This window comes from Cavia porcellus, unplaced genomic scaffold, assembly GCF_034190915.1.
Source record: "Cavia porcellus strain 051 isolate PalLab524CR breed Dunkin Hartley unplaced genomic scaffold, mCavPor4.1 scaffold_12, whole genome shotgun sequence".
Lineage (NCBI taxonomy): Eukaryota > Metazoa > Chordata > Mammalia > Rodentia > Caviidae > Cavia > Cavia porcellus.
In genome coordinates this window covers 31,297,172-31,322,536 of record NW_026947495.1, presented here as the reverse complement: position 1 = coordinate 31,322,536, position 25,365 = coordinate 31,297,172, and the positions used below count along the sequence as shown (strand labels likewise).

The following is a 25,365-nucleotide window of genomic DNA, read 5'->3' as shown; positions in this document are numbered from 1 at the left end:
GCATTGTTTTATGCTCTATTCTTATACATGGAAAAAAACGCCTGAAACATCACAAAAAATACACATTGAAAGAGAAAATAGAAATTATTTAAGGCTGTATTCCAATTTTAAAGATGATAAAAATTAATTTTGTAGCTATCTTAATTAGATCATTGATTTCGTTAACCAAATTTGCTTACTCCTTGAATCTTTCTGTCTTTTACATGGCTGGCAGCTGGCTGAATAAACAAGCCCACGAAGGCTAGACTGTAACTTGGAATTTATTGATCTTTTCATAAAAGATCAAATTTATGTATGTCATTATATCACAAGAAAATAAGTATTAAATTTTATTAGGAAAACACCAGATTGAACAGCAGTAGTTTAAATATTAAAATTAAATGAGTTTCCAGACTCTTTTTTGATTATTACATGAACTAATTATATTGTCACTCTTGATCTTTTACAAGAGAATCAAAAAATTAATTGTGGTATGATGATACAGACTTGAGGCTCTGGGATTAATTACATGAGTGCATGTGAAATCTCTGGTATTGCTTCCGGGAGAACATGGCGGACAGATAACAGCAACTACCGGCGGCTCTCTGAAAGACTCGGCTCAGAAGCCAGGAATGGTGCGGACTAAGGAGACATAAGCAGGTGGAGATATGCTCTGCTGACTCAGGAACGAACTGGGCTGAGAGAAGCCAACTTGGAATGCAGTCCTGGTGCTAAAACAGGAACAGAAAAGACTCGGTGTGGAGGCTGGAACCGCGCCATTGTAAGCCGCGATTTGGGTTTCCCGCCGCGCAGCGGCTGGCTGCCTCTACAGCGGCTCGGCAAGGGGAGAGACGTGCAGAAGCTCTGAGAACGGCAATCTGCGAACGGCAGGGAGGCGTGCACTGACTTATGGTGAGGTGAGTGAGAGAAACTGACACTCTACCACAGTTTGACTCCAGCAGAGGACTTTCTGGGCCCGAGCAGTCCTGCGGGAGCAGAGCGCGGTGGCAACTCCAGCCACACATCCCCCTCTCGGGCGGGATTGGTGAAAAGTGCCTGGCCTGCGTGACGCTGCCGGCGGACCTGGTAGGCTGTCCCAAACCAGATCCCAGAGCCTGACGGTGGCCGGGAGGGGAGACGCGTAGGCTGCCTGGTCCGTAACTCCCTGGTGCGCAGCGGTGAGCGGGAACACCTAACTGGCGCAATTCGATCAGGCTGTGGCTGACTGGGAGAGAAGCTGGGCCTCTTATATAAGCTTGCATATATAAGGAACAGAGAAGAAGAGGCAGCATGGGAAGAGGCAGCAACAAGAAAGTCTCCTCGGCCCCCAATTCTGAGAAACAGGCAATAGCAGACACCGCACCAATACACATAAGGCACCATATAGAGAGCCTCATAGACCAATTCAGGAATGAAGTTATCAACAACCTGAAGCTAGAAGTATGCAGAATAGTTAGAGAAATGCTAAGCACCACCCAAGAAAAAACAGGTGATGGAATGGAAGAACAGAAAAAAAGGGGAGAATTGTTTGATGGAGAAAACAGAGAAAGCATAGAATACGTGAAGCAGGTTCAAAGGGACTACCAAGATACTAAGAAGTCTATCGAAGACTGGCATAACAGCTTGAAAGAAACTAAGGACAGACTATCTGAACTGGAGGGCAGAATTGTAATATGGGAGAATGAAATGAAAAACTTCTTAAAAATAACAAAGAAACAAACAGCAATAATACAAAGACAAGAAGATGATAAGAGGATCCATAACTTAAGGATTAAGAACATAAAAGAAGAAGTAGGGATGCAAACAAGTGAACTACAAAAGCTACTCACAGAAATAATCCAGGAGAATTTTCCTAATTTAGCAAAAGGTAAAGATACTCAGATGTATGAGGCATACAGGACCCCAGCTACCTACAACCCAAACAGAGCAACACCCAGGCATATAATAATAAAAATTCCAGAAATTCAATACAAGAACAGAATATTAAAAGCTGTCAGAGACAAGAAGCAGACCACTTACAAGGGAGCACCCATCAGAATTACAGCAGATTTCTCTGCACAAACCATCAAATCACGAAGAGCGTGGGGGGAAATAATTCAAGCATTGAAAGATAATAATCTCCAGCCAAGATTGAGATATCCTGCACAACTGTCCCTGGAAATTGATGGAAAAACAAGGTGCTTCCAGGATAAAGAGGAACTGGGGGAATTTGCAACCACCAATTCAACTCTACAGAAAGTATTGCAGGATATTCTAAAAAAAGAAAAATACAAAGAACCCAGAAATAGTGGCGGGGAGGCCACAACAAATGGAGCAGAGAACAAAATGAAGAAGACAAACTGACAGCTACTGACAGAAAAAGAGCTTAACAGAAATGAGGCAGAGAAGATTGGATGATAGGAACAGCTATTTTGGAGAAAATGACATCTTAATAGGTAATACTGATTTAGTATCATCTTGTTTTGAAGTCTCATCTAGCTTTTGTCCTTCTGTCTCCAATGGTCTAAATAGGCTGTATCTTATTGGATTTTATTATGTACGATAGTATAAGCAAAAACCTTTTAAAGACAAGGAGATTATACAGAAACCATTGTTCATTTTCTGTTAGTCGATTCTAAATACTCTGTAATGCTGTCATTCTCTTGAATGGTTTTACATTGTTTTGATATACTTAATGCTACAGTATACGAAGTTGTACTCAAGGATTTCAAAGAAAGAAACAATATGGTAACTACTTTTAGGTTAGGATTATCTGGTGGTGAAACACTATTCTGCTTAAATGGTTATGTTTTGATCTGCGCTGTTTCATTGTTATGCCCTCTTTTATCTCAATCTCCACTCCATTATTTACTTTTTTATCTTTATCCTTTTAATTAAAGGAAAAAAATAGCAGGATATATTATAGTAACCCATTTTGACTTTTCACTACCTTGATTTAAAGCCCTGTATTACTCTCACCATCTGGTTTTTAACTGATGTTCCCCTATTCTGTTTTGCTGGATAGTATCAGGTTCGAAAGTTTAGGCATCAGCTGTGAAGATAATGAGATTCATTATGACGCCCATTCTTGTTGACTTTTAGCTACTTTTGAAGACCTACAATGTCTCCAATGTTTTGGTTTTGTCGGTTTTATTCTTTACTGTTTTGTTCAATTGTATTATAACTAATGATATAGGCAATTCTATTAGAGATAGCGGGAGACATTATGGTAACCATTGTTGATCACCTGTATTATGTTTTTACATTATCTATTATGTCCACCCTTTTGACTTGACCGATTCTGTTCTGTTATGTCACATTTGGTTTTACTCTCTTCCAAAAAAGTAATAAGAACCATGGGAGCAATGAAACCCAAAATGTGTAATAGTCATGGTACAAAAGAGAGGAAAAGAAAGTACTCTAAACTATATAACTGCATATATATTTAAGTGTATAAGATAGAAAATGATATCACAGAGTTTTATTGGATCAATGAACAGAACTGTTTGCAGTATCATTGATGGAATGTCCACTTTACAAGCTTTAATTTTGTGACTTGAACAATTATTTCTAAGATGACAATATGTAATCCATTAACTAGTGATTTCCTACTGTTCATTTTTTTTCTGTAAATCTGTATAACTTGTACCCTTTCCCTGCTTTTTTTTTTCTTTTCTCCTTAAATAAAATTAAAAAAAAATTTTTTTTTTGAAAAAAAAAAAAAAAAAAGAAATCTCTGGTATTTATTTTCTACATGAGTAGAAAATTAATATTTTATATTTCTATAAAATGGTATGTCCTTAATATTCTTATTTATTTATTCACTCATTCATTTTAATCAAAATTCAAGGAGCAGATGATCTTTATTCCACTGGGTTTCAAGTTCAATCCATCATAGTCATTGTGAAGCACAAGCAGAAAGGAATGCCCTATAGCCTACATATCCATACAAGGTTCCCAGAATGGGAGAGAAAAAATCAGAAATCTGAAGGCCTGGCATATTTTTGGAGGTTTCCTTGTGACTTAAAAACTCTAAATTTCCTCTACAAGCAAAAGAACAGTACTGATCACACAAAACATCACAATGGTATCTGTGTTTTTATAAACTCTATAGTGGCTACCAATGAACTCTCTGAATCTCTTGACTGAAGAATAAGAGACTCAATATAAGATCATCTTTTTTTAAAGACTTTTATAATCCCAGTACTCTTAGAAGCTAAAGTAGAACCTCAAGTTCAAGATCAATTGGAAGATGTATCTCAGCAATAGCATGTTCCCACTTATAATCCTTAGTACCACGTGAGACATAAGAGGGGCAGGGAGACAAAGAGGTAGAGGGAGATGGGAACAGGCAGAGGGTCCCAGACAGGCTGAGACAGTGACAACGACAGCAACACAGACAGAGGCGGAGAGATAGACAAAGAAAGAAAAATTTAGATATTAATGAGCAGAGTATGGACAAGAATATTCTTCCCAGTCTAGGTTGGGAAGAATATTATAACCAAAACAAGATTTGTACTTTGATAGCATATGTATTAACAATATTAAGTGAATTTTTCCCCACCCAAGTTTGGATGATGGTATTCATATGATGAATTTTTTTCCTGCAGACTATATAATTATTTTTAAGTTATTGTAGTTTGGTTATTTGTGGTGGCTCTTAATTGGTGCTGTATTAGCATATAGGAATTCAGATAAGCACCTTAAGAAAAAGAAAGAGAAAATCTCCAACAGATTTTCACACTTGTATTTGAATTTATAAGTAAATATAATTTAGAAAAATAAAAAAAAAATGAATGCATTTGCTTATGAAGCCTAAATAGATAAACTAGGTAATAGCCAGAAAAGTAAAGAAAGTAGAATTAAATCAAGAAAAAAATCAGGCAGTAGGAACATGCTCACTCCATTGAGAGTGTCTGCTTACATTTTTCTGGCCATAGCTAGTTTTCAGCAGTAAATAATAACGAGCTCTTCAACTCCAAACTCTTCTTGACTTCACGGTTTGTGTTGAGAAGTCTGCTGTGATTCTGACTGATTTTCCTTTACAGGTGATCAGTATCTTTTCTCTAACAGCTTTTAATATTCTTTTCTGGTGTTGAATTTCTGGGATCTTCATTATTATATGTCTGGCTGTAGATTCACTTTGGTTATGTATGCCTTTGGTTCTGTATGCCTAATTTATACCAGATCCTTTCCCCATGTTTGGGAGTTTTCTGCTACACATCTAGTTAAAAGTTGCCAGAAGGTAAAATATGCTGTAAAAAACAGCAATAAAAATATGTATATAATCTCAAAAAGCAAAAACAAAACACAGAAACAATTAAAACACAACGCTCAAGAAAAAATGAACAAGAAAGAGATGAGTATATGGGATTTTTTATAATTTAGTGTTATAATTCAACTCTGTCCAGACATTATACTTTGTACCCTGTAAAGTAGTCAGATAGAGACTTTTCCTACTTGTCACAGTACTGAAATCTATTTTTTTTATTTTAAAAAATCAAATTTTTAAAAGGCCAATAGTTTCTCAGCACATTAAGCATATTGATGTATAGATTCAATTAATAAACTGCATGTATCAACCTTTATTTTTGAATGCACAAAATCAATAGATTCCAGCTTCTATTCTTTACTAAATATTTTTTATTTTCATGTGATAATTACTTCAAATATAACTTTTATGCGTTGTTGGCTGCATTTATAGTGTGATTATAAAATACAGGTCTAGCAAATTATGGTTTCATTTTCTTTTTTAAAAAATTTTATTTAAAAGGAAAAACAAAACAAAACAGTGTAAGGGTACAAGTAATACAGAACTACAAAAAAAAAAAAAAAACACACACACACACAGTAAGAAATCACCAGTTAATAGATTACACATTATCATTTTAGAGATAGTTGCTCAAGTCACAAGATCAAAGCATACAAAGTAGACATTCAAACAGTGAGACTGCAGACAGTTGTGTTCAATGATCCAACCAAAAACATTAATATGGTCATCTATTTAATATACCTAAGCACACTTGCAGTTGTATTCTTTAAAGCACTTTTTTTTCTCTCTTTTTTACAACAAAATTTACACATTTTGGGTTTTATTACTCCAAAAGCTTAGTAGTATTTGAATAATGGAAGGCCATTCCACTGCTGCACAGAAGCTGGCCACCTCCCCAGTGGACCTGCATAGTAAGAGGGTCTTGAAGTACATTTGACATGTCTTCTCCATGAGTTTGGAAAATACATGAACTTTTCAAGTTAGGTTCTTGTGTCAAAGACTCTATAATATCTTGTTTATGAAACCAGTCCCTAACTAGTTCTTTACAAGCGTAGCAAGTAATCTTTTTTTCTATATAAATAACTCTGCAAATACTAATTTAAATATGGTAGAAAGTTGCTGTAACATTTTCTATATATGTGTTCTGTTTATACATAGCCCTTACCATCTTTATTTATGGTATATATGAGCACCAAGAATTTTATTTAATTAGGCAAACATGGTGGCACACACCTGTAATCCTAGCACTCAAGAGGCTGAGGTAGGATGACTGCCACGAATTCAAAGCTTGGTGGGGCTATAATAGTGAGACTTTGCTTAAAAAAGAAAGAATATTGCTTAATTATAACATATATATATATATTCAAAGTGAGAATAATTTGCATGGGAACAAAAAATGGAAAAACAAAGTCTCTGTTTTGGGAAGTGACATTAAAGTGAGGCAGGGCTCAATAAGTTCACTATAAATTTGCTATGATATTGTATATTATCTTAGCAGTTATTACTTTTGAAAAATAGTCAAATAAGTTATTTTTTTTTTTTCTGTGAATGGCAACTCCTAACATAGCTTCTTTATCTTTCTTTATCGTGACCTTAGTAGGGATACTTTTTCTTGGTTATTTACTTTTAAAACATTAGTGCTTTAAGAGGATTGGAAACCAGAGTCAAATATACCATATGCATCTTTACTATACCTGTCAGACGAAAGGCTACAGTTGAAAGTCTTCAAAGAAAAAAAATCAGAACTAAACTACTCATACTATAAAAACAGAAAAAATATTTTGTAGTTAAAATGATCATTTGCAGGTATATGATTTAGTATTCACAGTAACATGTTCCAGATTCAGTAGCTGCTTTTGTAAAATCAGTGATTTTATTAACTTTTTTTTTTTTTTTTGTCTTTTTCCTTTTTATCGGTACCAGGGATCAAACTCACGACTGCCTGCTTGCAAGGCAGGCGCTTATGCCGCTGAGCTAAATCCCCAGCTCCCAATTTTATTAACTTTGAAGGATTAAGTGGATCTAATCTTAAATTATTATCACAGATCTCTACCAAATCAGCATATCAAGTAATGGGTAACTCCCATGAACCTGCTTCAAATTTGTCAAAATAATGTATAGATCACCTATTAGAATAAATTACATATCAAAACAATTGTTGATATAACTACACAGATATGCAATTAATTTGCTACAGTAAAATTTCAGTCTCAAAAATCATATGTACTATATTGTATTTTATAACATTATTGGAAAATATTGGTGAAAATACTTCATTGTAGTAATAATAATGATATATATGCGTGGATTTTTATGTGATTCTTATTTGTTCTACCCTAAGAATTTGTCCTATATTTTAGTCTTAGGTTTTTGAACAATAGTGTTATTGGATAATTGTATGGAATTTTGAAAAAAATTAAATTTGAATGTATAACAGTTCATATATGTGTTTGTTTTGATTCTAGTATTGAAAGACTATATCCCAAAGAGGATACATTTATTATTTGTTTCTCATCTTTCAAACTTTTGTATAACAAATTCTTTAAAATCTTTGTTAGTCACAGAGTAATTATTCTTGCCATGCATGATGGCACACATTTGTAATCTCAGCACTTGGGAGGCTGAGGTAGGAGGATTTCTGTGCGTTTGAGGCCAGCCTGGAATACACAATGAGACCCTGTCTCAGAAAAAGAGGGAGAGTGAATTATTCTTTGGTTATTTACCTCTTACTAATTTGAAGTAAATTCTCCAAAGAAATGTAAAAAAAATGATTATTCTTGTATTATTTACTTCTTACTAATTTGAAAGAAATTATCCAAAGAAATGTGAAGAACTCAATCAAAGTCTTACCCTGTAAGAAAGCAAAATGAAACTCTTTAAATATGTCTTATGGAAATGCCTTTCAAAAAAGTCATTTTTAAAAGCCTAATTAAAAGCACAACAAAATAATTGTTTAGTATCTTACTTGCTCCTTCATAATTTATTTAGTACTTCAGAAATTTCGTGAAAAATAAGATATATCACTTTCCTTTATTATCAATGTTTGAAATGAATATAAAAAAACTAAAAACTATTACACCTGTTAACTAAAATAAAATATGTATTGTCTATAGCATAATGTTAGATAGATGCAAGAAAGTTATTATCAAGTAAAAATTGTAATTTCTATCTTCCTCTCTCCTTTATTTCAAATTAAGAGATTCAGTCTCCTGCCGGTTGTAATGGAAATGAATTTCAGTGCTATCCTGATGGAAACTGCATCCCTGATCTGTGGCACTGTGATGGGGAAAAGGATTGTGAAGATGGTAGTGATGAGAAGGGATGCAATGGTACCATAAGACTGTGCGACTACAAAACCAAATTTTCCTGTCGGAGTACAGGTAAGCAGACGGTGGGTTTAGCTGCTGTCTGGACTCTCTGATAGAATTCTTTAATTTATCCTCAGGCTGTGTCTCACCTTAATTAAATGTATTCTTTTATTTTCTGGTAGATTCACTTACCTTCTATATGTAATGGTAATAACTAATACCTATTAAGAAGTGTTCTGGGCCCGACATAGTTCTGTGCATTGTTCCACATGAACTCATGAGGCAAAGAGAATTGTTTAACTTGATTAAGTTCACAGCCAGCCTGGCAGAGTTAAGACATGATACCAGCTAATTTCGATTTACCATTGAAATTTCAGAGTCAAGAAAGTGATGAGTGTGCTAAGCCTCAAACAATATTTCTCTTCCTATCAATAAAGTTTACCCTAAACTTTAAATGAAAGTCACTGGAAGGAAGAGGGGAATTATATATATTTGTGTTCAACTAGTTTCTTAGATTTTATTATGTTATTAATTGATTCCATTATACTGGAAGTTTTTGGTTGCCATTTAAATCTTTGACTTTGAGAGTCACTAAGGTTATAGTAAATTTTTGTAAAGTGTTTTATCATCATAACTTTGGATTATGTTTTACAACATACATTTTTCCTGCTTATATTCAGTTCTACTTAATATATGAAAGTAAACTATTTCCCTGTGCAACAGATTAAAAAATACATTTAATAGAAAAAGTAGAATGTAATACACTGCTGTACTATAATTTCTGGAAAGTTAGTATCATCATTCAAATAAGCCACAGAAAAACTGATCTACAGATTTCAGAATATATTCTTGAATTACTTCTCAATTTCTGCTTAATGTGAAATTGTCTTCAGATTGCTTAATCATAAGCACCTAGTGATTCCTTTTGCAATTTCAGCAAACAAGTAGAAGGGAAGAGCTCTCACAGTTGTAAGTAAAAAGTGGAAAGATGTGGTCAATCTTCGTTTAGAAATACAAAAAGAATTTTCTTTTGCAAACATTCTTCTTTATGAAACCATAAAAATAAAGAAATATGTGTAAGGTAGCATAACTATATATAAATATCCCTAAAGTCTGTTGAGGCAATTGTGTTTCTAAAATGATTACTTTTTGAACAAAATCTTTTTAAAATTATATGATTCTTCAATAATTAATGAAAAGTTTTAATTTGCCAAATATCATTTAGAAAATTTATAATTTTTAATTTAGTGATTTTTTGAATATATATTAATTAAAAAGCAACATATGTTGAATGAATTGTTAACTTCCTAAATAATTTTTTACTTAACAGTGAATTTAATACCAAAGAACAAATTATTTTGCTCAGATTGTACAATATACTACTGTATGTAAAATATAGTAATATACATTAATAGTATTATTATATATAGTATATTTTCCTTTATGACTTGTAGTATCTGGTTAATTGGACTAATGTTGAAGTATAGCATGTAGAAGAAGATGGTGGCTTGCTAGGTAACTGGGTAGGAGCCTCTCTGGGAAAAACAGCTCAGATGCTGGAATTTGACAACATGGAGAGGGCTGGATGAGTGGAGAGGGATTTTTGTGACCTTAGGAGGAAACTGAAAAAAAGCAAAATAGGAAGAGGAAGGAAAAACGCAGGTGGAGGGCTGGAGTCAGACTTGCTCATTGAGATCCATCTCACGCTGTGCTGGGTGCCTGGGGAAGTCGTATGATACAAGGTCGTGCTGAAGCCATGGCCACTGATAACGGGAATTGGTGAGTCCCAGGCCCTACATGGGAGGACACAGCACAATGTGGAGTACAGCCAAGGTTGAGAGCTGCATTAATTCTTGGTGAGTGTTGCAAATTGGGTCCTATGGCAGATGAGGCCAGCTGGAAGACATCTTAGAGTGGGGCAGAGTACAGTGCTATAGTGGCATCAGTCAGCCGCCCCTGGCCTAGAGAGGACTGGTGGGATCAGCTTGGGCTGAATCAGGCCTCTAGTCAGGACCAAATAGCCAGGGACAAAACTGTCCCAACATTGTGACATCAGCCACAGCACATCCTAAGTTGCTGAAGGCACTTGAAGGTTGACTGGCTCAAAGAAGAGCGGTTAGCCCACAGTCCCTGCATGCACCTCAGATAGCAGCAAACTGGAGAAGGCTGCAAAACCCCAGCCAGCATGCTTCGGAAAAACCATAAGCAATACGGAGAGGGCCTGAGACCTCCACTAGACACCTGTCTGAAAGAAACCAGAAACATGGCAAGAGAAAAAAATAAGAAAAAACCTCCAGCCACTGACGCTGGGAAATTAAGTCCAGGAGAAGTAAATACAGAAGTGAACCAGTGCAGCAATTATGCAGTATTGGCCACAACATCAACAGACATAAAGAAGTACTTTCGTGACCTCATAGACAAACTTAAAACTGAAATTATAATCCAAATGAGGCAAGATATAAAAAGATTAGTAAAATAAATGCTAAGCCCCTCTCAAGAAGACACAGATGGAAGAATGGAGGAACCCAGAAAAGGAAGAGAAACGTTTGGTGAAGAATATAACAAAATCTAGAAAACATGAAACAGATCCAAAGAGATTACCAGGGAATTAAAAACTCCATTGAAAGCTGGCAAAATGTCATGACAGAAACTAAAGTCAGCCTTTTGAAACTTGAAGAGAGATTTACATTGTGTGATCATGAAAGAAAAGACGTATTAAAAATAACAAGGAACCAAGAAGTAACAATTTAAAGGCTAGAAGATAATAAGAGGATCTATAACTTAAGAATAAAAAATGTGAGCGAAGAAGCAAGAGTAACCACAAATGAATTACAAAGGCTAGTCACAGAAGTAATTAAGGAAAACTTCCCAAGCATAGGAAAAAGAAATGATATCCAGATAAATGAGGCATACAGAACTCCAACCAACTGCAACCAAAACAGATCTTCACCCAGACATATAATAATCAAGATTCCAGAAATCCACCACAAGAAAACAATATTAAAAGCGGCCAGAGAAAAGAAGCAGATCACCTACAATGGAAAAACATCAAAATAACAACAGACTTAGCAACACAAACTATCAAATTGAGAAGAGCCTGGGGGAAAGTAGTGCAAGCCCTGAAAGAAAATAACCTCCCACTCAGATTGATATACCCTGAAAAACTCTCTCTCAAAATTAATGGAGAAACAAGGTGTTTCCAAGACAAGGAGGAACTGTGGGAGTTTGTGGCCACCAATCCAACCCTACAGAAAAATACTGAAGGACATTCTAGAGAGACAGAAAAAAATACCAGGATTCCAGCAACAGTGGCTGAGAGGCCTCAATGAATGGAGCAGACAGTGGAATGAAGGAGAAAGTGGACAAATAATAGCAGAAAAATAGAAAAGCAGAAATAAGGCAGAGAAAGTGGGCTATAATCTCTAATATAGATGGCCTTGATACACTAACAAAAGAAACACAGGCAGAGTAGATTAGGAGGCAGGATCCATCGAGATGCTCTGAATAGGAAATATACTCAACCAGAAAGAGAGTTAATAAGCTGAAAGTCAAACATGAGAAAACAATGCTCTATGTAAAATGGAACCAGAGAGAAATAGGGACAACTCGTCCAGCAGCCTCAGATAGGTTGTAAAGTTATGACACTTTTTTTAGTGTAGAACTACACAACTAATAGGAAGGGAAACCTTGTGGCTTTAGTAAGTAAAGGAGTACAGCTCAAGATCAAGCTCAGGGTTAAAAAGGTTCAGCACCAATCAGATAATGGGTTGACCCCGTAATCTAAAAAACTAAAGGAGCTAGAGGGACCCAAAATATACATAAGGAAAGGTGAGGAATTGCCTAAAAAAGGAAAGCAGAGGACATTGTTAAACGTGTCTCAAGATTTAAAAGCCTTAGTAGTCTTATTGCTCTGTTTAATTTGATTTTATTTTGTTCTGGTCTGTCTGCTCATACTAGATTTGAGGGCACAGGAAGCTATCCCAAAAATAGCAGGCTGTACCACGGTAACTATCCTTAATTTCCTATTAACTTAAAATGAAGCCCTGTATTACTTACATTGTCTTACTATGACTGATCTTATTTGTGGCTGGTTTGTTAGACTGCTATTTTGCCTTGACTGATTTTATTCGAATTTGGTATGCTTGATAGTATCAAGTCTAATAGTAGAGGCAACTACCTGAAGATGACAAGATGTAATAAGATACCCATTCTGCTTTGATTATCACTGCTTTTGAAGTCCTACAATGTCTCCAAGTTTTTATTAAAATAGCTATTAAATGCTATGTTCAATTATATTATGTCTGATGATGTGGACAATTCTATTGAAAATAACAAGAGACAGCATAATAACTACGGTGGATCACCTAATAATGTGGTTTTATATGTCTTTTTCATTTCGTATTTTCCTAGGAATTTGTTTTGTTGTCTTGTTTTGATCTGTTTTACAGAATACAGAAAGGATACAATACAGAAAGGATAGATAAATATGTAGAGATTCACATGTGAGGAGAATTTCTAAACAGTTTATGGGAACAGATTATATAATGCATGATGTAATGAACAGATCTCTGAAGAAGAAGAGAGACTAAGATACCCAGTGCTAATTATGCAGCATTATGATATAAAATCTAGCACTACTATTATTCACTAGTAGTGATATTAGTCTAGTCTCTTATGTTCAGTTTCAGCATAGGTAAAGATAAGGACAGCTACTTGAAGAGAATGAGAGACATTATAGCAATCGTTATTGACTTCCCCAATGTCAGGTCTGGAAGAGCTAAAAAGCCTTCATTATCCTGTTATGATTAGATTAGCTCTATAATGTTCAGTATGTATTCAGTGTGCGTGAAGATGGGAACAACTACTTGGAAGAAAACTACAGACAATAAGAAAAGCAAGTGGACTTGCCTTCGAATCCTTGTTTCTTAAAATTGTTTCCTGATCTGTTTTGTTCTGTTTGCTATAATTAATCTTACCCTCTTTAAAATAAAAAAAAGACTCATGCATACATAGAACCTATAAACAGTTTACGATAACTGATCTTATAATGCATGATGAAATGAACAAATACTTTGAAGAAAAAGAGACACTACCGTACCCAGTGCTGATCCTGTAGTGTCATGATGTGAAATCCAGCAATGCTATTATTCTTTGTTCAGAGTTATTTTAGCCTGCCATGGTTTGTTTAATCTCAACATAAATTAAGGTATCGATAACTGTATATATGTTTAGGTGTATAGGATTCATAACCATATTACTAATTTTTTGTTAGTTAAAGAGAACTGTTTGCAATCTCGCTGTTTAAATCCCTACTTTGTATGTTTCACTTTTGTATCTTGAAAAACTATTTGTAAGAGGAGAATATGTAATCATCAACTAGTGATTTCTTACTGTTTAGTTTTTCTTTGAAACTATGTATTATTCTACCCATTTTCTGTTTTGTTTAGTCTTTCTTTAAATAAAAATTTTAAAAAAGAAATACAGAATAAAACAATCTTTAACATACATATGATTATTAACTTAACCATGTTATCTTGAAACAAAATATAAACTTACATGAAAAAATTTGAGTTTAATCTAGGTGGATAGTAAAATTTGAGAAATATGAGCCATAAAATCTTTATGAAGGAAAATTACTTAAAATTTTTCATTAATAGTGATTATCACAAGGTGTAGAAAGTGGTGAGAAGGAATGGTTAGTGTGCATAAGAGTGAAATTGGGTATGAGGGATCATTTCCAAGGTTCTCTTCTAGCGCAGAGTAACATAATTTGGCAACACAGCTGTATCATGTAATTCAAAATAGCTAGTTAAGAGAAGGTTTATGGTTCTTAACACAATGAAATGCTAAATGTTTAAGGTAATGACTAGGCTAATTAGTTACATTTGATCATTATACATTGTGTGCATCTGTTGACATATCATGTCATATCTCATAAATACATGCAATTGTTATGTATCAATTTAAAAGTCTAGCAATGTACTTTCTAAGGGATACAGTGTCATTGAAAACTGGTATGTACTTACTACACATAGGAAATATGCAGAGAAAATATAAATAACCAATAAAGGCATAAAGAATAGTTATTACAAAATTTTAAGTGCAATAGAGTATATTACAGCATCTCATACATTAGTACAATAAATTCTTATGTAATTGCTTTCTGTAATATAACTCAATTTAAATATGAATCCAAGGTATGATGTACATGGCTAGCTGTCTTTGAATAATTGAATTTTTAAAATCAATTTTATTTGTATTTATTTGGGATTTGGATTATAGATGTAAAAATGTCATTAATATATCAGGTATTTATATCAAATTATTTTCATACTGCCAGCATAGTTATGCATGAATGTAATCCTACCTACTCCCAGCTGACCTACAAGTTCCAGTTGAGCAAATTACTAAAAGCCTGTTTCAACATAAAATTGAAAAAGAGGTTAAGGAAGTAACTCAAAGAGAGACAGAGAGTAGTTGGGTAGCATTGGGGGAGCCCTGGGTTTGAACCTTAGTACTATTAGAAAAATGCTTTCAAGTGAACAAAACTTGAAATAAAAGAGCAGGATTGTGATAAAACTGATGCTTCATTTAAAAAGGAATATGAAATTAACCATGCAAATTCTTGTAATTGGATTGGTTTGTACATTACATCAAACCAGAACAAATGAAACTGTGAGTAAGACAAGATGTGCAACTACATATTCATACATGTGGTAGACTTTTGAAAACTGGAGTCAATAAAATAAGCCACAAATAAATCATTGGTTTGAGTATACATATTTAATCCTTTGACACTTTTTTCATTTACCAGAATTAAATTCTCAGTTTACAAGCTAAAAGACCTTCATGCTATTCAAGATGTTCAATCCAGAGTTCATTTTTATTTTCAAAGATTTCTTAATTGCTAGCTTGAATTCTTACTATTTTGCAAGATAATAAATGTACATTCCATTCTTCAAATGGCCTTTCTTTTACACATAAATTTCCATCTGTTAGTATTTGTATGTAGGCACTAACACATTATTTCTATAAAGATAAATGAAAGCTAAGTTCAATTAAAATACAATATAACCACTAACACATAAGAGCTTCTAATTCCAAAGTACCTATCATTGACCAAGGTGAGAGAGGTTAAATTTGATTACTCATGGAAAAGAAACTCAGAGATTTCATTTTCAGGTGATAAAACAAAATAAATAATATTACCAAGATGCCAAGATCATGGGGAAGGTAGACCCTCCAGGTGTTGACCTTAAGTTTAACCCTTCTGGAAACTCATGTGAAAATAGTAATTTATAAAATTACATGTGCTCAAAATATGCAATATATATTTTTACTTTTACAGCAAAAAATAGAAGAAATACATTACTTATCAGTAGATAAATCATTTAATAATTACAGTGTGATTGCATAATGAACTATCCTAATGTCATTAAGAGGTCATAGGAGAGGCATTTATATGGAATTGAAATTTTAAATTCACATTTTGAACATTCTCTTCACACATGAAAAGATGATCACATGCAAGTAACTATATGAGAAAATAAAGGACATATTGACTTACTGAGAAATAAAGGATTTTTCTGATGAAGAGAATCAAACCAAAATGCTGAGCTGGACTAAATTTGATTGCCTGACAGAATTAGATATGAAAAGAAGAAATGAATTCCTTCTTACATTTTGGAGTCAATGGGAAATTAAGCAGTCTTACATGAATCTAGGGAATGGAGTCAGGCTCACACTAGAACTCAAAAGCTAGAATCAAAATTCACTTTTGGGAAGAATGAATATTCATAAATAATCAATATTGGTTGATTATCACCGTCAGTTTCTAAACCATTCAGAAGCTTTCTTGACTGAATTGCCGTGCCTCCCTCCATCTCTTTGGATACACAGGAAAATTACTTAACTGAACTGTGTACCTAAAGACAAAGTAAGTTTCTTTTGCTGTGCATAAGCTCTTTAATGAGATTCTATTTGTTGATTCTTTGTATTATTTTTTTCATGATTGGGTTTTGTAAATAAAGTTCTTGCCTACATCTGTATCTTCAAGAGTTGTACCTATTCTATCTTGTAATAGATTTAGGATTTCTGTTTTAATATTAGGTCTTTGGCCCACTGAAATTTTAGTTTTGTGCTAGGTGGGTGACTTAGGTCCAGTTTTAATCTTAGGAATGTGGAAAGACAGTCTTTCTAGCACCACATATTAAAGAAGCTATCTTTCTTCCAGTGAAGGTGTTTGACCCTTTTGTCAAAGATAAGATGGCTGAGTGGTCGTTTCTGTATTTGCTAATCTGTTCCATTGATCCTTGGGTCTGTTGTTGTACCAGTACTTCATTGATTGTATCACAGTAGTTTTGTAGTATATATTCTAGTCAGGGATTGTGATACCCCTGACTTGCCTTTGTTGACCAGAATTGGTTTAGTTAAAGAATTTTAGGTTTATTTTCTCTAATTCTGTGACTTATGCTTTGGTATTCTGATTGGGAATGAATTAAGTCTCTAAGTTATTTTGGAATTGTGGCCCTTTAAGGGATATTTTTATTTTTTGATATCCTCTTTGATCTCTTTTCAGAGATTCATGGTTTTAATGTAACAGTCTTACTTTCATAGCAGATTGATTCATTAGTGTTTTATTTTTTCAATGATATTATGAAAGTTGTAGTTTCCTTAAGTTTTCTCTCAGTAAGTTTATTATTTGTGTACAGGAATGTTAATGATGTTTGATCATTGACTTCATATTCAGCTATGGTACTGAATTTGGTTATTAAATTTAGAAGGTTTTTTATGGTGGAATTTTTGGGTATTCTACATCTCAAATACATAACAAACTCAAAAGAATCAGACGCCCCAAATTTAAAGGCCAAATCCAAAAATGGATATCTAAAATGAATAAGCATTTCTCAGAAGTACAAATGATAAATAAATATATCAAAAAGTTAAACCTCACTGTCATGTGAAAAAATGCAAATTTTAAAAAATGATGAAATTCTATCTCATCCCAGAAAAAATAAACAGGAAATCAACCAACAACAAAGGGTGCAGGGTCTATAGGGATAAAAGAACCCTTCTCCACTATTAGTGGGAGTGTAGACTAGTGCACACACTTTAGAAATCAGTTTGGAGGTTCCGATAAATAAATAAATAAAACTAGACATTCCACTTGACCCTATTATTCCCTTTTTGGGGGTCTTCCTGAAAGTATTAAACTCAAAATACCCCAACAATATAACACATTTATATTTGTAACAGCACAAATTGTAATAGCTAAATCTTGAAAAATCCCAAATGCCCGTAAACTAAAGATGGATAAAGAAGATTTAGTATTTTTATATAATGAAGTGCTACTTGACCATAAAGACTGATAAATTTGAAGTAAGTGTATATACCTTGAGAACATTCAATTAAATGAAATGAATCAGATAAACAATGTTTAAATATCACTTTGCTTCTCTGGTGTGAGAAACTAAAATTGTAAGTAAGGACCAAAATATATAATAGAGATTGGGAAGTAGGAAGAAAATGTTCAAATGGGAAGAGCATAAAGGGAAGAGAAGGGAAAAAAGAAGGGAAAAGGAAAGAGAATACAAAGAAAAAATGGAATCAAAGCACTGGTAAATAAGGAGGGGAAGAGGGATTGAAGGATAGGGTGAGAACTGAGGAAAAAAGGCATCAAGACATATCACATACAGGTACAGATTCTCCAGGAAGAATGTGGTCATTATGCATGTGTCAAGAAAATGTAAAAAATAAAAAGAAGAAAGGGCGTGGATGTCACCATTCAAACAAGCAAGGCTCTGTGTGGGTCAGAGATTGAATATGATTTTTAAAAATTCAATATTGTCTTAGGATAAAATCCTTTTTAAAAAGCATGCATAAAATACATTTCTAAAGTGCGAACAGAGTCACTTATAGAAAGGTATATGTAAACACAGAAAAATGGAAGTTTTTCTACAAGATGAGTTTGCAACCCAGAATTCTAAAATACATGAGGAAACTCTCCAACACATCAGTCCTAAAATCAGTCATTACCAAATGAACTAGTCATCATTAAATGAAAATAAAATATAAATCCAAATAAAGTTTAAAATAAGAATGTTGAAATTCTTAATGAGGAAAAAATTCAAAATATTCCTAAAAATAAATAAGTAAATATGTACACTATGGCATATAATCATTTATATACACACATACATATTTATGACAAGTACAAACACTGAAATCTTAAAAAATGAAAATTTACACTGTCTTACTTGAAGTTGTAATAACAAATTACAATAAAGTAGGTGGTGTGAACAACAGCAACAATAAAACTATTTTTCACAGTTCTAGCAGTCAAAAATTCAAAGTCAAATGCCAGTAGATTACTTGTCTGGCTAGGACCCTCTGGTTTACAGTGCTGATCATTTCATTCTGAGAACTTGACCTTGGAACCTAATTACTTTCTAAAACTCCTGTCTCCTAGTACCTTCACAGTGAGGACCCATATTTCAGTGTAAAATTTGGGAAGACTCAAACATTCAGCTCATAACACCCAAAACAATAGAGACACCACATTTATACAATACCAGTTTTGTAGCAATTACCAAATCCAGTAATATCTGTGTTGATGAAAGTAGATCAAGCAGACGTTCAAGGTTAGTGGATTTGGCAACAGATGCCAGTGTTCCAAGGTGCTTGCTGTTTCACCCACAATTCCACCAGTATGTGTTTATCAAATAGATTATCATTTGAGGATGAGATGTACAAAGATATTTATACAAATTTTACAAAATGTTTGAATAATGTGTTTTAATGTACATAACTCATTATATTGAAAGATTCTTACAAACGTCACTGGCATGTACTCATTTTTAATTTGACTATATGTTACGTTTCAAAGAAGACTTAAAACTTTCAACTTCTAGGCAATTTCCAGAAGGCAATCTTCATACACAAATTAAAATTAATAGTATCAAAAATTTTGAAGTCATCCATTTAAAAACTAAAATCACCCTTCACATTAAACATTGCATTAATGAACAAACCATAATACATGTGTTTAAATGTTCAGAATTGAATAAAATTTTTGTAATGATTTAAGAGCCACTTAAGATCACAGAAAAACAAAAACTATAAAGTTTCCTTAAGCCTTTTGTTACCAGCCCATGCTCGCATGGAATCATTATCAAAACTTGTAATGGAAGAGTTCATTTCTTGAAATCAGTCAACCTCTGTGGACAAAACATATTATCCAAAATTTATTTACATGAGGATTTACCCTAATGTAACACATTTTCTAGATGTTCACAAATATATGATAATATTTATCCTGAAATATCACAAAAAGATAGTTTTACTCCCCTAAAATTTTTCTGTTTTCTGCTTGTTCAGCCAGGCTTTACCTGGCCCGAAATCTCAGGCAACTGCTGGTATTTTTTATCGTTTCCATAGTCTTGCATTTAAAGACTTTTTTGGGGTTGAAATTATATGTTTTATAACCTTTCATATTGGCATCTTTCATTTAGCAATGCATACTTACATTTCCCTTAAGTTTTTATAAGTCCTTTCATTTAGTATTGAATAATTATCCATTGTCTAGAGGCACCACAATCTTCATATTTATCTACCCATTGACAGATACATTTGTCTTTCCCAAGTTCTAGCAATTATGAATATAACTATTATAAATATTCATATACAGGCTTTCACATGAACAAATTTTTCAACCTTGGAACACATCAAGGAACAATTGCTAGATAGTATAGTAAAAGTGCATTTTGTTTATAAAAACTTATCAAACTGTCTGCCAAAGTGACTTTATCATTTTGCATTCCCACATGGTATGAGTGGAAGGCTGTGTGGCTCTGCATCCTTCATACCATCTGATGTGTCATTATGTTGGATTTCTGCCATCATTTGCTTATGAACATGTGATACTGAGGATTTTTTCATATATTTACTTTTTATTAAACTGTTGCTAATACTTTACTGCTTCAAATAAAATCAGTTGGCAAAAACAGACATCGTGCGATATTCTTAAGGTAGAATACCTTGCAGCAAATATAAAGGCTAGAAATCATTGTATTGAAATGGAGGTTTCCCTCTGATTAACTGTTGAGTGTAAAGTAAAAATCATAAGAGGCATAGTATATAATATTTAATTAAATGAAATAATTCATGCCTGTAATAAATTGTATTTCTGTAAAGAATTAAAAAATGATTGTGAATTTTTATCTTTTCTTAGAGAAGAGCAAGTAGCAGGAAAAAAAGCATGAGAAGTCATTAAAGTTTTACCCTAATGTGATTTATTGCCTTTCCAGGAGTTGCGATAGATTGGTGCTAACACACGTAACATGTACTCCAGATTCCCCAGAAATAAGCAACATGCATTTTCTTTAAGCCTGAGCCCAGTGTAGGGTTAAAAGTTAGGATGAAGTTCCAAGTACAGTACCATAAGGCCTATAATCCCAAATGTTGGGAGGCTGAGGCAGGAGGATCACTGTGGATCTGAAGTCAGCTTGGGCTACGTAATGGGTTCAAGGTCAGCCTGAACTGGTACACATGGAGATTTCATATTGACAGTTGCATCATACTGTGTTCTGCTTCTATGAATGGCAGTGTCTTTTCTGTCTTCCTCTTTCCCTTTCTTAAATCACTTGGTGTAGTGAACCTAGTTGTCTTTTGTCCAACTCATCCTTGAGATCTAACAGCAAGTCCCACCACTGAGGAAAACTGCTCTGTCACTAGTTGCCAGCAATAACTTTTCAGTTCATGCTCTTCTCAGCCGTGGATTCTACTTTACCATTCATTAACTGCCTGAGTTCAGTTCCTGAAACTCTCTGCTTCAGTTTTTTGACCTGTAAAATAGAAGTGATAAGAAATAACAAGTAATAAAATGTACAAAGAATGACTAGAGTGTGGTAAACAATCAATGACACTTTTAACTTTTAAATCTACAATATTTCTTTTTTCACTGGAATTCTTGATTCTTGCATGTTCTTTCATTGAACACTTCTGTGCTTATGTAGTCTCACAGTATGATTTACTCTTTTATATCCAGCCTTTAGACTTGTCTTTCTCACTTAAATATTTTCGAGCACAAATTAGGAGCAAGTGTTGCACAGACATTTTTTCCTCTGAATTCACTTGTTTTACTCTTTGTGTTCTTTCTATGAGGTCTTCAGAGTTTCATCTAAAACCTAAAGGTAAATGCCTCTCAAATTAACAACACTGAAATGTACTCCATACTTTAAATTTATTTTGTTTAATGCTTAACTGAATATCACTCTTCTAACTGAAAGTAAAAAATTCTCCCTCATTATTATGACTTTATTAAAATCATCTTCAATCCATAACACACTCAGATATAAAGGAGACTGATGCTGTATTTTGGATTATTTTCCAAGTCTTGACCTCAATAATTCTGCCTCTCTGTTGTCTCCAAATTTACCATTTTGTTACTGACCTATTATTGCTTTTGGTTAACCTTGAATTATCTCTAACTTGGAATGTTTGGGCCTATGTTTTCCTCTCAGAATCATTAAATTCAAGTCATTGTATGAGTAGTTTTGCCTTCCTTTTACTTTTCAAGCTCTAAACTGATCATACGATTTATCTTGACATAGTACTTAATGATTATGTGATACATGGTCCCAAATGGGTCCATTATTTCTCTCTGATCAGATCTCCCATGGTTTAGATTTCAAATGGACTCCAGAGCCCCTTGTGTTTAGGTGGTGACTGACGTATGGGATGTTACAGATGGCTGCTGTTGGACAGAAGAATCTGGTGGGAAGCAGCAGGTCACTGGGGACATGACTTACAAGGGTGTATCTGCCTTCCTCAATCTGCCCTTCAGTCGTTTTCTGTATGTGTCACTCTACCATGCCAGTCTGCCTCTGATTAGGGCCTATAACTTTGAATCAAAATAAATGTGTCCTCCTTTAAATATTGGATGTTTAGGATTGTTTCTCAGCAGCAACAAAAATTACTAAGTCAAGGTCCCATCTCCCCTTGTTTTGGGCCTTTAGATAGGAGTTCCATCTTTTAGGTCAGTTAGACTTAGAAAACAAGGCTAATCCTGTTTAAACAAGGCTAGTACCACTGAAAGTCATCCACAATACTCAGTGTATATAGTTCTGTCAATATTGTTCTTAAGATAATTTGTCCATATAACTATATCAGTCAGATACTTTTTACTGTAAAACCAAAAATAGATGTACAAAATAGAATTTTATAGTTTATCCTCTCAGTAATAATACAGAGACCAAATTAAAGATTGATTGATGTCCACCGTCTATGCCCAAACATATTCTTATTGAGTACCAGGAATAATTACCATGCTATTGACTTTTTTCTCACACTGTTTATGTTTTGTGTGCTCCTTATTTTGCAGACACTATATGTTTGAATGTTAAGATTGCATGTGCTTGGTGACTCGTGTACAATTCCATTACTGGAAGAAGTTAAATCAGGAGAATTCCAGGTTAAAGTCCACTTGGGGAATGTACCTAGACCTTATTTTAAAACCAAAAACATAATAGAATGACTAGAGATTCAGCTCAATGCAAATATTCCGGATTCAATCCTAGTACCACGGAAAACAGTTGTTTCTATGAAATTATTTTTCTTTGTGTCCATATGTAAGATTCTCTACTGTGTCTCATACCCTTTTGTAAGAATATCTCAGTAAATCTTGTTCTCACCCTACTAATCATGCATTGTTCTGTGTCCTTGAAATTTCACAATATTGTGTGATAGTTATATGGCTTTTATCTTCTTTTTTATACGTTCAGAATAATAATTTTGTCTCTAACTTTGTTGTCCACAAGATGACAAATTGGTCTTTCTCATCTCTCTGTACTATTTAATAGATAATCTTGCACATACTACTCAATAAATATTTGCTAAATTGAATTGAAACTGAACATTACTAGACAAATAAATATTCATGTGGCATTAAAGGTCAGTGGTTTAAAAATTTAAAGAATGATTAAAGTTCAAAGGCTGTATTGTAAAATATATGGTAAATATCTTCTTTGAGTAAATCTATTAGATTTTTCTCAAATATGCATTTCTCTTCATGGTCATACTTTAATATTAACTGCCAGTCAAAGCCCCAAACAGAAACTATCTTTTAACATGAGTTGTCTTTTATTACAATAAGTGAAGCAGCTTGCATATACTTTTTAAATGGACAAAACATTTGAACAAGAAAGAAAAATTCAAGAAGTGACTATATTAATTTATTTCAGGGAACTAGCATGTGGTGTAGAGATTAAGAAAAAAACATTTTTTTCTACAGCTGCTAACTTTGTAGCAATTTAAACCTTAACTGCATATTCAAGGTAAGTAAATTAAAATAATTCTTAGAATGTCTGCAGTATATGTGTGTGACTTTTCTAGATATTATTATATTAGCATGCTGTTTTGTTATTTTAGGGGATATAATTTTATTGAACTTGGTCATTATTGCACATTTTTAAAACTTTATTTGAAGAATTTGGGTGTTTTATACCTTGGATACTTATAAATTGTATAACACATTTAATATTATTAATTTCTATTTGTGTTTAAAATGCCATTTTGACCTAACTATCCAGTATGATATATAAAGGAAGAATTTTCAGTAAGGAAATCTGCAGACTTTATTCATTTAGGACTTCATGTCCAAACTAAGCATGCTGGCACATACCTGTAGTCTTGGCACCCTGAAATGCTGAGTTGACAGATCGCAAGTTCCCAAACTTCTCTGGCATTCGGTGAAGCCATGCATCAAAATGAAAAACAGAAACGGTTTGGGATATAGCTCAGTGCTGCAGCTCTGAGATCAGGCTTCTGTTCTGTAAGAAGGCCAATGACTTGACTAGGTAAAAATCTCTCTTCATGTGGAGCAAGTAGAAAAGATTTTTAAAATTTATTTACTGAAGTTGTTATCTTTAACCCAACAAATGGTGAGGGGTTGGGAATTAAACTTACAAAACCAAGGTCACCAACTGACCGACATTTTGGTAAAAATTGAAACTAAGATAAACAAGAAAAAGATAAACAAGCTTCCAACCTTCTCTGCAAAATTAGTGAGAGAAGGCACCTAAATAAGCTTGAAAATTTTATTTGTGTTATATACTTGTATTTGTTCATATTTCTGATGAAATAAACTATGATGGGGTTTTAGAATCATCTGAATGTTATTATTCATTGCTTTCTTTAGGAAGTATTTAAGTCAGGGATAGCAAACATTTTTGTTGTTACTCTTTCTCTAAATCATCAATTTTATAGCTACATTTATTGAACTAATTCTACAGCCATGGTAGGTTCAATAGTTTAAAATGTTATGATATATTAATGATACTTGGGGGAAAAAGAAGTTGTACATTATTGATAAAAATTATATTGGAAATTATATTATTTTAAGTCTCTATTACATTTGCAAATGGTACCAATTTAATACTTAAGTATAGGGTGTTGTCTCTTAAACTACATTTAAATGTTACACATTGATCTTTTCAACTGGATTATGAGCTTCTTGGTAATGGGGAGAGGGCTTTCTTATTTTTCCTGGAACGAGTCCCCTGTGGATACTGATGGATGAATGTACTTATTTTGATATGTTTATGGAAATATAGTCATATAAATTGATAGATAGGTATGTCCATTGTAACATGAAAGAAAGCCTATACATCTTAAGTTCTGTGCCTTCTTAATTTGGTGTATTTTGAAGACTTTTTCACTAAGATGTTTAGGGTCTCATTCTTTTTCACTCAAGCATAAACTTTCACAATGCAAAATAGTTGTAATGCATGGCACAAGCCTTGGAATGATGATTTAAATTGTAAGTGTAGT

The 25,365-nt window shown here is 33.6% G+C and overlaps 1 protein-coding gene across 7 annotated transcripts in view; it reads left to right on the top strand.

The window, feature by feature from the left end:
- Lrp1b (LDL receptor related protein 1B) overlaps nt 1-25,365 on the top strand; it is a 1,703,137-nt gene that overhangs the window by 1,082,664 nt on the left and 595,108 nt on the right. For all 7 annotated transcript variants that reach the window (XR_010050782.1, XM_063259026.1, XM_063259028.1 and 4 more), the window contains one exon: nt 8,428-8,610. Coding sequence is in view for 6 of the 7 variants with exons in the window: in XM_063259026.1 (XP_063115096.1) it covers nt 8,428-8,610 (183 nt within the window). In the remaining variant the exon portion in view is untranslated. The remainder of the gene's footprint in view (nt 1-8,427; nt 8,611-25,365) is intronic.